Genomic DNA, 15,704 nt, shown 5'->3' on the forward strand with positions numbered 1-15,704 from the left:
ATGGTGTTCCAGGAGAAATCTGAAAGCTTCTGGTTTACAACAAGAATCCAAAAAACGAGGTGTCCTGGCCCGGGGAATCTCCTAAGGGACCAAAATGGATACATGGGTATCTGTCTCCAAAAAAACCCCCCAACTCTAAAAAGAGCTTAGTCTCTAGCCCGCTGAGGGCCTGCCCAGCGCAGAGGCTGGGTTCGAGCCGCTCGGCTACCTCGAAAGCCCGGAGGCGGGAACTCCAGTCTGGCCCGGGAGTGGCCGGGGGGTGGGCTCTGGCCGCCCGCGCACTGGGCATGCGCAGGGGGTGGCCCGCCGGGTCGGCTGTGGGAGCGGTGACGAGTCCGGAAGCGCCTGCGCGCGCCCCTCTGCACGAGAGCTAGTTTTGTTTCCAGTCGCTGGGACCGGAGCCCGTCAGAGAGAACCCCGGGCAGGACCAGCTCGACACCCGGCGACCCCGCAGCGATGTCTAGCAACAGCTTCGCTTACAATGAGCAGTCGGGAGGAGGGGAGGCGACGGAGCTGGGTCAGGAGGCGACCTCAACCATTTCCCCCTCCGGCGCCTTCGGCCTCTTTAGCAGCGATATGAAGAAGTGAGGAGAAAGGTTTGGGGTGTGGGGACGGGACCGAGGGGCTGGGGCTCCCGGGACAGGGGCAGGGTCGCCCTGAGACCGTCCGGGAGCGGAGCGGGCGTTTGCTGCCGCGGTATCACTTGGGAGTGGTGGGAGTTGTTGGGAGTTTGGGTTGAGTGTGTGGAGGGGTTCTCTAGGAGTTTTCAGACTTTAGTGAAAAAGAACCATTGGGACCGCTTAGGTGCCACCCCCAAAGACCCCGATTGGTCTGGGGCCCAGGAGTCTGATTTTTGAGCAAACACTTCAAGCTAGTTTAAAGTTTGCTTGATGCCACCTGGAGAAATTCTCTCGCTAGGGTGGAAGGATTCAAGTTTGGGGAGCTGAGAGGGAAAGTTAGATTGTGTCTTATGGGAACCTGTTCTGTGACTCTTGAGTGTAGAAGCAAGGAGGTGTTTTAGGCGCTTTATGAATGAACAAGCTGGTTTATTCAGACACCAGTGTTCCCGGAAAATGTCTTTTGCATTACAGACCAAAAAAGAAAAAACAAAACCCCCCACCAAAAGTAAAAGACAACCCCCAAACCAAAAAACAAAGCTCGGAAACAGTAAGAAGCGTATGAGGAGAATATTTAGAGTGTGGGCAGGTGGCACAATTTTGCAAATAATGTGGATTTAAAAAATGAACCCTAAACAGTGTATACGTGTGTGTGTGTGTTTTTAAAGTTATTACGAGTATTTTAAGTATCACCGAAAAAGGGAAAGAAAACACCCCGCTCATTTTTTGTGTGTGTGTGTGGTGAGGGAGAGGGAGTGATTTTAAACTTACAGAATTCTGGTAACTTTGCATTTTTTGGTAATAATTTTTACATTTTTTCTTATTTTTAATCTCTCAGTACTTACTGAACATAATAAGCTGACACTAGATTTATGCTGAACTTAAGGTAATGTAGCTATGCTGGTGGCTTTGCGGTGTCAGAAAGATAAATTAAAATTCATTTTATTTAATTAAATAATTATTTGATTAAAATTTAATGTAATTAAACATTTATTTTAGAAGGCATTCTGGAAATTGCTAGTAGTTGAAGTTGAGGTTACATTTTGATTGTATTAAGCTAACTGAAATCTGTGTGAAGTGTGTGGAATAGAGTTTTTTGTTTATTTCCTTATTCTCAGGTTAGCAAAGTTTATAAGTAATGTAACTTCAGAAATTTTTCATTTTTCCTTCTATGCATTTAGATGATGGATTATTCCAACAAGAAGCTTGTTGCAGTTCTGTTGTTCTATTAGCAGATATTTCAACTGTTAAATTAATGTTTAAGTCTGTAGAGTCTGTTTTGCATGTGATATGCTTACAGTTGATTTACTTTTATGGATTGTGAACTTCTAAGGTGTTTTCCTCTTAGAGCCTTTCATTTCCTATTTTGTCAGATTTGGGTCTAATATTGAAAAAAATGTGTGGTTTTGACTGTGACCAGTGTTACTGAGGCGACTGAGCATGTTGGAGTTGAAATAAAAATAGCTGACTTTGAGTACTTCTGCACACTAGTTTACATTGATTATCTCATTTGGTCCTCCTGACAACTGTCTGGCTGAGTGAGTGTGACTTACGGAAAATTATTCTGTGACTTTCAGGTGCCACAGAGGATATAGAGCAACCCAAAAATGCTTTGATTCCACTTTGCAGATGAGAAAATTAGAGCACAAATGGTTAATTTGCCTAAGATAACAGAACTAGAACACTGTGCTGCCTGAGTTTGAGCTCACAGTCTCATCTCAGAGCCCATTCTCTTGAGTATTTGGATATGCTGCTTGACAAAGTTTATTGTACCTTGGTCTTCCCTTGTATTGCAGTTGGTAAAGAATCTGCCTGCAATGCAGGAGACCTGGGTTTGATTCCTGGGTGGGGAAGATCCCCTGGAGAAGGAAATAATTATATCTTATTAGAGAATGCAATCAAATCATTAAAACTTTACTAGTCGTAGAGAGTGTATGACCTTGAGGCTTTCAGGAATTAGAAACATTTTGGCCATTGAATTGCAAACTAGTGCAGTTGTACAGAAACAGGGACCTGTGTTCTGGAAGTGGTCACTTAACCTCTCTTGAGCTTACATTCTCTCATTTATAAAAATGTGATATTTCTTGCCTTTTTAAAAAACCCAAATGACAAAATTTATGTAAAAAACTTCAAGCTTACCCTAATCCTGTGCTGTGATTTTTTTTAATCAAAGTATAATTGACATCAACATGTTAATTTCAGATATACACCATAATGTTCAGTAGATTTTTTTATATATTGAGAAATTATCACCACAGCAAGTCTGGTTAACATCTGTCACCATACTTACAGTTTGGTTCCCCCCTCCCCTCGAATGAGGACTTTGAAGATTCACTTTTAGTGACTTTCAAATATGTAATACAGTATTAACTGTAGTTATTAACTGTAGTTACCATGCTGTACATTATATCCCCCTGACTTATTTGTTTTATAGCTGGAACTTTGTGCCTTGGACTTTCTTCACCCATTTCTCCCACAACCTCTGGTCTCATTTTTGATGATTTACTTTCAATGATTTTGAGTTTGCAAAAAAGTTGCAAGAATAATAGAGAACTACTCTTGATGTAGGCTCAGTTTTTTAAAAGTCACTACATTGCTTTATTTCTCTTTCTTTCTCCATCCACACACAGACATACACACATTCGTATTATCTCTTCTGATCCATTGGAGAATAGGTTGTGTAAGGCCGGACCCCGGGGGCCATGATGGGCCGCCCCTCCTCTCCCTCCCACCGGCAGGGGAAGTCCCTAATGGAAGGAGCCTCCCAGATCCCTGGGACCAATGACAGCACACTTCACCAGCTAAAGCCGCCCCACCCCAGCCACATAGAAGGACCTGTTAGCCCGCGATGCCTCGGCCTGGCGACCTGTCCGAATCCCCGTCCATCTAGCCTGACCATCCCTCGCAACCACCCCCAACATGGTCTGGGCGCGGACTTCCTCGACCTGCCTCGTTGGGGTCCGGGAACCCCGCCCTGGAGCGCTTCACCATTAAAAAGCCTGTTAGACACTCTTTTGGTGTCCTGGTCTTTTACCTAACAGGTTGTATACACCATGTCCCTTTATCCTCATACCTTAGCATGTATTTTTTAAGAACAAGGATATTCTCATTCACAACTGCAGCACTGTTAGGGTTAGGAAGTTTATCATTAGTACAATTTACAGTCTATAATCCTGTGTTGTCATTTGTCCCAATAAATACTTTTAATTTTTTTTAGCATTTTTTTTCTCTAGTGTAGAATCCAGTCCAAGATTATATAGTTTACTTAGTTCTCGTATCTCTTTAATCTCCTTTAAACTGGAATAGTTACTTAGCCTTTGTCTTTCACTGCCTTGATATTTTTGAAGAACACAAGCCAATTACTTTATAGCATGTTAATCAGTTTGCCTTTGCTGGTGTTTCCTCACGTTTTGACTCTTGCTAAATATCCCAGGCTGCAATACTACCTTCTTAGACTTTTGTGTCAGGAGGCATAGGGTGCCCACCTTTATAATGTTAATTTTCCCCGTTATAGGATTTTTTTCTAGTTACCTATGGGGGGACACTTTGAGATCATACAGGTGTTCTGCTCTTCATTTGATCCACCATCCCCTGTACTTAGCCACTGTGTATGAATCTCCTGCACCAGTCTTTACTACAATGTCTGCAGTGGTGATGTTTTTACTGGAGGATAATTGCTTTACAGTTTTGAGGTGGTCTCTGCCACACATCAGCACGAATCAGTCATAATTATATGTGTGTGTGTGTGTGTGTGTGTGTGTGTGTTTTTGTGTGTTTGTATTCCCTCCCTCTGGAGCCTCCCCCTCTCAACCCCCAGTTCTGTCCCTCTAAGTCATCACAGAGCACCAGGCTGGGCTCCCTTTGTTATATAGCAGCTTCCTGACAGTTAACTTACTTTACAAATGATAGTATATATAAATGTCAGTGCTACTACTTTCTCAATTTCTCCTAGCCTCTCTTTCCAGCAGTGTCCAGAAGTCTGTTCTCTACCTCTGCGTCTCCATGTCTTCTCTGTAAATAGGTTCACTGTTTTCCTAGATTCCATATATATGTGTTGAAATAAAAGTGAAGGTGTTAGTTGCTCAGTCATATTCGTCTCTTTGCAACCCCGTGGACTGTAGTCTGCCATGCTCCTCTATCCATGGGATTTTCCAGGTAAGAATACTGGAGTGGGTTGCCATTCCTTTCTCCAGGGGATCTTCCTGATCCAGGGATTGAACCCGGGTCTCCTGCATTGCAGGCAGATTCTTTACTGACTGAGCCACTAGGTGTTAATACATGATGTTTGTTTTCCTCTTTTTGGCTTATTTCATTCAGTATAACAGATTCTAGGTTCATCCACCTCACTACAACTGACTCAAATTGGTTTCTTTTTATGGCTGAATAATATTCCTATATATAAATATAATACACACACATCCCATCCCCCACCCCCACCCCCACCCCCCGGCTGCCCCTACAACTTCTGTATTGACATCTAGGTTGCTTCCATGTCCTGGCTGTGATAAATGGTGCTGCAGTGAACATCAGGGTACATATGCCTTTTAGAATTGTGGTTTTCTCAGGGTATATGCCCACTAGTGGGATTGCTGGGTCATATGGTAGTTTTATTCCTCGTTTGTTAAGGAGTCCGTGCTGTTCTCCATATTGGCTGTACCAGTTTACATTCCTGCCAGGAGTGCAGTAGAGTCCCCTTTTCTCCACATTCTCTCCAACATTTATTATTTGTAGTTTTCTTTTTTATGATGGCTGTTCTGTTTGGTGTGAGATATTTTCTTTTGTCTTGAATGCTTGTTTTAACCAGTTTGGCTGTGTGTGTATAATTTAAAATAGTAATTATTAATAATTTGTTTTTGGATTAAGCATTCAATTAGAAAGTAATTTCTAGAAACAGACAATACTAATTAGTTTTTTAAACAATGGTAAAACTACTGAATTTCTGAATCTCTCTCTTTTTTTTTTGAGAACATCACAGTGTATTAGAAAGAGTATTGGACCTAGAGTGAAAAGACCTGGGTTTAAGTTGGTGTTTCTGCTTGTAGTAATGTTTCTTTGTTCAAGTTGCTTGATCTCTTCAGACTTCAGTGCCTTTATTTCTAGGGAGGTATGATAATACTTGCCTATTTTGTGAGCTTTTCAGAAGATGGTCTAGTGGAAATGACTTCTGAACTAGAAGAGTAACTAACACTATTTGGAAAAGGTCTTGAAAGCTTCACTGAGGTGGTAATATGTTAGGTCATAAAGCCTGAGAAGAATTTTGCCAGTTGGAGAGTAGGGGGAGTTCTTCAGGCAAAGTATATAGAAACCAGGAGAGTTGCAAAAGAAAATGCATGTTTAGATGAAATATAGATTCAAGCATCAGCATTTAGAATTGTGGGTAATAATTAAAGTATGAGAATGGATGAAATCGCCCAGGGAGAACTTTTCTTTTTAGGAGAAGAGGCAGTTTAGACAAAACTGTAGGGAGCATCAATATTTAAGGTGTGAATGAATGAACAACTAGGGAAGGAGACAGTGCTCAGAGGGCTAGGAAAACAGAGGAAAGTTTTAAAAAAAAAAGCAAGCTGAAAGGAGCAAGGAAGTGGTTAACTATGTTAGGAGTTGCTGAGAGAAGGCAGATGGAATGAAGGCTGAAAAGTGGCCATTTAACAATTCAAAGGTAACCAACGTAGCATTTTTTCAGTCCTTGCTGAAACTGGGGTGGTCTTTTCATTTGTTAGGTTTGCAGAGCTGATGTAGCCCCAAAGGACTGGATGCTTTTCTGTTGTCTTACTGTATCGTGTAGTACGATGTAATCAATATGTCAGTGTTTTTGCACTGCCAATGATAAAGCCTAGCTTACTTTTTTAACTTAAATTTTATTTATTGTCAGCTTTATATTATCCACGAAAATTACATTGCATATAACTCTTTAACCTTTACTATCAGCGTTTCTCAGTGGAGTCTACTAGGAATTTTACATGGGTCTCTGGTGTGTGTACATTATGGTAGGGTACAGTCCAAAGGGTCGCAAAGAGTTGGATATGGCTGAGTGGCTGGGCACACAACAGACAACACATCTAGCTCTATCCACACTGTTTTTTCTCACTTTCAAGGGGCATATAGAAATGTGTCTGAATGAGAGTAACCTTTTTATAGGGATGTTCTCGAGTTAACTTTATTGAAAGTAAAGATGAACCAGTCCTATCGACCAAGAAAATGCAGAGGGCTACAAATAAAATAGTTTATTTGGGGTCTTAAGATTTGCAGTTCGAGATTGTACAGTGGAAAAGAGTCCAGAGTCTTATAAAGATGAAAGCCACAAAGTCATCACCTGGCAAGAACTATGGTTGACCACTATGCAAGGAAGTATTTGCTCTTAATGAATAGGCTGTCACGAGTTACTTTAGAGTAAGGGTTGGATAAATATTTTGAGTTTCTGGAACATTGGGCACATACTGTGGATACCTTAGTTAAGATAGTGGTTGAAATTCAGATTCCATCTGGGCCGTTGTTGTTAAATCACACTTCATCAGTGGCCTCCCGGCTCTGTTTTAGAGAGCTCTCCAGCCACTGCTGACTTCATTTTATTTTCTTTTTACAGCCCCAGATGTCAGTGCCTTGTTGATAGTAACACACTGTTTTATTTTTTGTTTTTGTATTCCAGTTTTGTTGAGATATAATTGATATACAGCAGTGTAGGAGCTTAAGGTATACAATATAATGATTTGACTTACATATATCATGAAATTATTACCACAGTAAATTTAATGAACATCCATCATCTCATATAAATGTAACATTAAAGAAATAGAAAATAATTTGTTCCCTTGTGATGAGAACTCTTAGGATTTAGTTAATAATTTTCACTTATAAAGTATAGCAGTATTAGTTATATTATCATGTTGTATAGTACATTCCCAGTTGTGAGATAAAGTACTTAAAACTGGAAATCTGTACCTTTTGACTGTCTTTATCCAATTCCCCCACTCCCCAATCTCCCTCCTTCTGGTAACTGCGAATCTGATCTCTTTTTCTGTAAGTTTGTATGTTTGTTTTTGGTGAGTAATGGACCTGTCACATACTACGTTAGTTCTTGGTACATAGCACAGTGGTACAATATTTCTATACATTTCCAAATGATCACTATAAGTCTAGCTGGTATCTCTTGCCATACAAAGATACTTCATATTTATTGACTGTATTCTCCAGACTGTGCATTTCATTACCCGTGACTCATTAATTTTATAACTGAATTTTGTACACTGATTCCTTCTTCCCCCCAAACCATCTGTTTGTTCTTTGTATCTGTGATTCTATTTCTGTTTAGTTATGTTTGTTCATTTGATTTTCTTGATTCTGTGTCTATCTTTCCCTGTCTGACTTGTTGCCCTTAGCATAATACCCTTTGGTCATTACATCTTGTAGAAAACGGCAAGATTTCATTCTTTTTTATGGGTGGGTGTTCTTTGGAGGGAATGGTGCTAAAGCTGAAGCTCCAGTACTTTGGCCACCTCATGCGAAGAGTTGACTCATTGGAAAAGACCCTGATGCTGGGAGGGATTGGGGGCAGGAGGAGAAAGGGACGACAGAGGATGAGATGGCTGGATGGCATCACTGACTCGATGGACGTGAATCTGAGTGAACTCCGGGAGTTGGTGATGGACAGGGAGGCCTGGTGTGCTGCGATTCATGGGGTCGCAAAGAGTTGGACACGACTGAGTGCCTGAACTGAACTGAACTGAATATCCCACTGTGTTCTGTGTGTTGTCTGTGTGTGTGTGTATATACACCATGTGTTCTTTGACCATTCATCTATCAGTGGACACTTAGATTGCTTTCATATCTTGGCTATTTAAATAATGCTGCAGTGAACTTTTATGGTGCATACATCTTTTCAAATTACTGTTTTTGTTTTCTTTGAATAAATACCCAGGAGTGGAATTGCTAAATCGTATAATAGCTGCTTTTGATTTTTTGAGGAACCTCCATACCCTTATGGCTGCGGCACTTTACAGTGCCATCAACAGTGTCCCTTTTTTCCCCACATCTTTGCCATTTTTTATTGAGTTATGTGGTTTTTCTGATACTGACTTGTATGAGCTGTTTATATATTTTGGACATTAATCCCTTGTCACTAATATCATTTGCAGATATTTTCTCCCATTCCATAGGTTGTCTCTTTCTTTTGTTGATTGTTTCCTTTGCTGTGAAAACACTTTTAATTAGATCCACTCATCTATTTTTGCTTTTATCTCTTTTGTCTTAGGAGACAGGTCCAAAAAAAAATAGTTATGATTTATGTCAATATTCCGCCTCTGTCTTTTTCTAGACGTTTTAGGGTTTCAGGTCTTACATGTAGGTCTTCAATCCGTTTTGATTTTATTTTTATATATGCTGTGAGGTAATGTTCTAACCTCAGCTTTTACATGCAGCTTGTTGAAGAGACTGTCTTTTCTACGTTGTACCTTAAACTCTTGGTTGGTGTCGGCCTGTAGGTAGGGGGAGCAGGCCCAGGGGGTCCTGGAGCTGGTGCCAGACTGCTGGTGGGTGGGCTTGTCCTACCCACTGGCTGGAGGGCCTTGTTTGTGCCAGGTCTGGTGCCCCAGCTCTGGTGGATGAGGCTGGGCCCAGGACTAGTGCTGGCCTGCTGGCAGGTGGGGAGGGTGGGATCGATGGGCTGCTGGACCCAGGGTTCTTGCTCACGCATTGGTGGGTGGGCTGCGTCCTGAGCCTTCTGGTAGACAGGTCGGGTCCTGGGGTCCCTGAGGGCTCGGGGGGTCCTATGGCAGCTGGCCCGTTTATGGGCGGGACTAGGTCCCCTCAGCTACTCTTTGGTCTAGAGTGTTCCAGGACTGGTGCCTGTGAGCTGGTGGGTGGGCTGGGTCCTGACACTAGTTAACTAGAAGAGAATTCCTAAATGACACTTGCCAGGCACCAGTATCCCTGTGAGCCACCAACGAATCCCTTAATTAGATAGTGTAGTTTATATGAAGATGCCTAGCAAAGTGTTTGGCTCATAATTTTGCATAATAAATATTTTAGATCTTTTACTTAATGCCTGATCATTGAATGATTCAGATTCTACTTATATTTACTGTCTCTTTAGCCAGGACTTCCCTGGTGGTTCAGACGGTAAAGCATCAGTCTACAATGCAGGAGACCTGGGTTCGAGCCCTAGGTTGAAAAGATCCCCTGGAGAAGGAAATGGCAGTCCACTCCAGTACTATTGCCTGGAAAATCCTATGGACAAAGGAGCCTGGTAGGCTACAGTCTATGGGGTCACAAAGAGGCAGACACGACTGAGCGAGTTCACTTCACTTAGCCAGTGTAGTTAAAAATAAACACAACCAGATTCTGTGGCCCTTATACAGAAGGAAAAACCTAACCTGCTATCCCTATTAATGTATTATTGCATTACTGTGAAGGCCCCAAACAGCCATTTTCTTTATGTCATTGCTTCAGGTTTTGTTGTGGTCAGGATTAATTGACTTAAAATTGTCATGTATGTGGGTGTTGAATGAATTTTATAATCAAGATTTTGAAGTCTATACCATTCTTCAAAAAGCATTTTTATTTGCAAATGTGGGGTTATACCGTAAGTACAATTAATTCTTATGTGTTTTCAGCAGATAAGATTTTAGCTTACCTTTAAGAATATATTTGGTGAGATAAGGCTAATGTGAACTAATACGAATAGTACAAATATATAGTGTTAAATTGTGTAGTAATTCTCAAGTTTTCAGTGTGATAAATGACTTATTATAAGCCTTTATTTTTTTTTCCCCTGAATGAATAGTGCATTTTAATGTGAACTTGGCCCACTGAGGTTTTTTTTTTTAACTTTTTATTTTGTATTAGGGTGTAGTCAATTAACAGGGCTTCCCTGATAGCTCCATTGGTAAAGAATCTGCCTGCAATGCAGGAGATCCCAGTTCAATTCCTGGGTCGGGAAGATCTGCTGGAGCAGAGATAGGCTACCCACTCCAGTATTCTTGGGCTTCCCTTGTGGCTTAGCTGGTGAAGACTCTGCCCACAATGCGGGAGACCTAGGTTTGATCCCTGGGTTGGGAAGATCCCCTGGAGAAGGGAAAGGCTATCCACTCCAATATTCTAGCCTGGACAATTCACAAAGAGTTGGACACACTGAGCCGCTTTCACTTTCATAGCAGATTAACAAACAATGTTGTGATAATTTCAGGTGAACAGCAAAGGGACTCAGCCATACATACACATGTGTCTATAAGCCTTTATTTTTGTAAACAGTGATTTACTGAAGAAAATGGACATGCTGGAATTTTGAAATGTCAAACATTTTAGTTTGAGATGCTGAAAATGCTGGAGTTCTGAGTTGTTAGCATATTATGAAGGGGCACAGGCTCTTCATTGTGAATTTCTTTCTCTTGTGTTTAGGAATTCGGTGCTGCTGGTATGAAAATATACTCCATTAATGATTTCTGTAGCATATTTTTGTCCTTGTCATCATCTTCGATTTCTGAAGATTTAATTCCTTTGAGTTCTGATAACTCCAGTTTTGATAACTGCTCATCTTGTTAATTCTGCTTAGCTTGTTGGAATTTATGGCCACTTAATCTAGTTATAGCAATGTTAACAGCGTCGTTGCCATGCTGTATATGTAGATTGGGCCCTAATGTTTTTATTTACAAGGAACATATGAAATATAAGGCAGTTTAAGTGCTTATTTTATTTTGGCCGCACTGTGTGGCTTGTGGGATATTAGTTCCCTGCCCAGGGGTTGAATCCTGGCCGTGACAGTGAGAGCACTGAGTCCTAGCTACTGGGCCACTAGGCAACTCCCAACTTCAGTGTTTTTATTGCTCTTTTACGAAGTAAATGTCGTTTCTTCCAAGATGGCTGTTAACAAAAGAAGAAGCTATGTAATGATATCTGCAGTTCATTTCTGGGTAGATGAATTAGTTGTTTTTGTCTGCATGGAAGTAAGACTGTCAGTTCTACAGAGGGCTAGCTATTCAGGTTAAGAATTGTCACTTTTAGTGGTGCAGTAGGGTTCCTATAATTTAATTCTTGAAATGTTCTTCAAATCAAATAAGATTTTACCACATTGAACAAAAAAGGTGATGAAACACTGCAGAGTCCTGCTTTGCAATAGATTATAGGTTTTCTATTTTATTTGCTTAGCTTGCATTTCTTCTGGGAGAAGATTCAGTTCTGATTTTACAGTTTATCTTAAATACTCAACCAAGAAAATATAGAATATGTTATTTTAAGAACACTGATTTTGTGAAATCTAAGGAGAAAATCTAGAATATTTAAAATCAAGCATTACTATTATAAATCCCAGGATGTGAGATATTATTTCTAAAAATATTTAGAATTTGAGGTAACATTGCTAGAACTGAATGAGTAAAACCGAAAAGATCAGACAGATGGTGGGTTGAAATGTTCTTTTTTTACTGCAGAAAAGTTACAAATGCTCATGGAATGACAAATGTTTTATAGTGAAATAATTTGACAGTATTGCAATTGTGAATATAAATGAGCTACCGACAAAAACAAATTGCCTGCAGTCCAAATTCAAAATTTAAAGTGAAGAGCCCAAAGTAGAATAATCAAGAAGGAAATGATTTTCCTATGTTTCACATTATTATGAATAACATTCTTTGGGTTATGTGCTTAGGGAAGACTTATTTAACATGTCAGCTGGAAAGAGTTCATAGATCTACAAAAGTGGACAATTTATAGTCAATGTCTGTTTATTGATGGGCCGATTACTTGTATTGCTGATAGGGACTGACCTAATTAGAAGGCCTGTGTCTTTAATCTGGCAGCTGAGTGCATGCCAGCTGAATAAGCGAGAGGCTTATGAGTAAGGCTGGTCCCAAGATCATGGGTTGGCAGAGCTTTACTCTAGGAATAGGTTACTTAAAATTTCTTAAAGCCTAGGTTAAGGATGTAGTCATAAAGAATGAGGGGGAGATTTAGTACTATGGGGGTGGAAGGGTAGGGGGAGGAGTAGAAGGTTGGGGGTCAGATTGTGTAGGGCCTTGTAAGGACTTTGGATTTTACTCTTGAGTGTGAAGAGAAGCCATTGGAAGGTTTTGAGCAGATTGGGCATTTAGAAGTCAGTCAGTCATTATTAAGTGCCCATTGTGTGCCAGATGTGTTTCTTTTTTCAAAGAGGTTATGGTCTGTAGAATACTTGGGACCATTTTTTTATTCATTTCTAATGTTTCTTTCTATAACCTAAATAATATAGAAGTAACTTAACATTTAACAAGTATGAGTGCCTTCTTATGCTTGGTACTCTTCTTAATGCTGGGGATTAATCAATCAGTGGGCAAAATGCCTGCTTTCATGGAGTATATTCCAATCTGAAGAAGATAAGCAATAAAATAAGTCAATATATGGTCAGTCATTTGATAACAGGGAGCTATAGAGAGAAAAATAAGGCAGGGAAAGGATAGAGAATTAAGATGGAGGTTGGGTTGAGTTTGAAATAGCAGGGTGAAGAAAAGATGCTTGTGAATACTTGAAGTAGGTGAGGGATTGACTTGCAGATGTCTGGGGAGAAAGAAGTCTTCAGTCAGAGGAATTGTGTGTGCTCAGGCTCTGAGGCAGAAGAATTTCTGACCTGGGAGCGTAGCAAAGAGGCCAGTATGTCTGCACAGAGTGAATGAAGGAAGAGGGGGAAGTAGTAGATGAGGTCAGAGAGGTAAGGACGAGATTGTGTAGGGCTCTTTGTACATCCTTGTAAGGACTTGGATTTTACTCTGTGTGAGAAGGAAGCCATTGGAAGGTTTTGAACTGAAGAGTGAGATGACCCAGCTTATGTTTTTAATATATCGTTTTGTCTCCTGAACTAGGAATAGACTGCAGATCTGAGGCAGGGACCAGCAAGGACACCCTACGGTAATCCAGGCAAGAAAAGGTGATGCCTTGGTCCGATCGGTGATAGTGGGGAGCAGTGATTGGATTCTGGATATATTTTGAAAGTAGATCCAATGAGATTGGCTGATGGTCTGGATGATGGTGTGTGAGAGAAAAAGATATCGAGGATGGACACAAGCTTTTTGCCTAAACAGCTGGAAGTTTGGGATTGGTATCAACTGAAATGAAGAAGAGTGTATATAGAGGAACTTTTTAAAGAGGGGAGATGTTCAGGAGCTTGAGCACATTAAGTGTGAGACACCTATTAGGCATCCGAGTAGAGATAATAAATAGACAGTTGGATACATGAGTCAAGCTTAGGGAAGACTTAGGCTAGAGACAGAGTTGGGGAGCCATAAGATGATACAAATGCTGTGGTCAGTTACAAGTAAATTAGAGACTTCGCTGGAGAAGGCAATGACACTCCACTCCAGTACTCTTGCCTGGAAAATCCCATGGACGGAGGAGCCTGGTGGGCTGCAGTCCACGGGGTCGCTAAGAGTCAGACGCGACTAAGCAACTTCACGTTCACTTTTCACTTTCATGCATTGGAGAAGGCAATGGCAACCCACTCCAGTGTTCTTGCCTGGAGAATCCCAGGGACGGTGGCGCTTGGTGGGCTTCCATCTATGGGGTCGCACAGAGTCGGACATGACTGAAGCGACTTAGCAGCAGCAGCAGAGACTTCCCTGGCAGTCTGGTGGTTAAGATTTTACCTGCCAATGCTGGGGGTGCAAGTGCGACCCCTGGTCAGGGAGTTATGCTCCCACATGGCTCGTGGCCAAAAAACCAAAACATAAGACAGCAATAATAGTGTAACAAATTCAATAAAAACTTTAAAAATGGTCTACATAAAAAAAAAATCTCAAAAAATAGTAAGTAAAGTGAAAAATAGACAGTTCTTAGATTTTCTGCCTGTCTGACAGTATCAGTAGTTACAGAATAACAGATTGGATTTCCCAAGCTGATTGGATCCTTGAACATTTCTTTAAAAAGAAAATGTAGTTAAATTTCTGGAAGTCAGAGATAGATTTTGTTTACACACACAGATACACACATACACACACAAAGCCATTTTTCTTGGTACCTTATATAGTACTTAACAATTGATTTTGGATAATAGTGATTACAAATGATTCCCCCCCCTTTTTTTTAGCATTTTTAGTATTTTAAACTTTTCATTAATATGGTACAAATTATAAAAATTTTCAGTTTTATTTGGTCAATATCGTGTTTTATATTTAAAAAATTTAAAATACATGTGGAAATAAATCTTTTGAAAATTAACAATAGTTTTTTCCAACAGAATGCAGAATTTAAAATAAACATGTAAAGCTCAGTGATTTGCATTTTCAGATTTTTTTTCCTGTCGTAGGAAATTGTAGGACTTTTTTCTGTTTCTAGGCCTACATGGCCTTTATCAGGAAACTTGATAGGCCTGTGTGACTTTTTAAAAAAATTGTGATTAAAAATACATAACATAAAATTTACCATCTTAACGATTTTTAAGTATATAATCCATTAGTGTTAAGTATACTCACATTGTTGTTCAACAGATCTCACAACTGTTTCATTTTGAAAACAGTGCCAAGTGATTTTTTCAAAACTGAATTTTTTACTGAGATTTTCAAGTGCTTCAGGGACAAAGCTTATCTAAGGTAGAGATTGCATATTGGTTTCCTCAATTCCCTAAACAGAAGGCTAATCCAAACTCATCAGATGGAAAACTTGCCTTCTGTGGCCTTGGAAAGTTGATTTTTTTCTTCTTAAGGATTTAAAAATTAATCTAGCTTTGAGTCGGCATATCTTATGAGCATAGTAGAAAACTTAGATTTATTTTACTGTAGTTTATGAATTTCTTGGAGGAAAATCTAATAATAATACTCATACTTGATGCACACACTGACTCTTTGGCATGTCTGTGTTTATGCCCATCTGCTCCTATGGCACCATGCCCATTGTTACAGTGGCATGCCAGTATCATTGGGGCATGTGAGCCAACAAAGATGAATTGTTTGGATGGAATACACTATTCTGTAATACTAATTAATTTTGAGCTGATGAATCTACATGAGATAATGTTAACCAAATATAGTCAAAGTAATGTCAGTGAAAATAAAATTTATTTTGACTTAGACAGAAGTGTATCACAGATGCTTTAGACTACTACTGAGAATAGTTAGAATTAGTGTTTATTAT

The 15,704-nt window shown here is 40.1% G+C and overlaps 1 protein-coding gene across 1 annotated transcript in view; it reads left to right on the forward strand.

Annotated features, from left to right (window-relative positions):
• Positions 1 to 389: 389 nt before the first annotated feature.
• The window catches only part of AP3B1 (adaptor related protein complex 3 subunit beta 1), a 239,403-nt gene continuing 224,088 nt past the window's right edge, over positions 390 to 15,704 (forward strand). The window contains exon 1 of the mRNA XM_068963860.1: positions 390 to 584. Coding sequence (XP_068819961.1) covers positions 457 to 584 — 128 coding nt within the window. The 5' untranslated portion in view covers positions 390 to 456. The remainder of the gene's footprint in view (positions 585 to 15,704) is intronic.

Source organism: Capricornis sumatraensis, chromosome 2 (genome assembly GCF_032405125.1).
Source record: "Capricornis sumatraensis isolate serow.1 chromosome 2, serow.2, whole genome shotgun sequence".
Taxonomy (NCBI): Eukaryota; Metazoa; Chordata; class Mammalia; order Artiodactyla; family Bovidae; genus Capricornis; species Capricornis sumatraensis.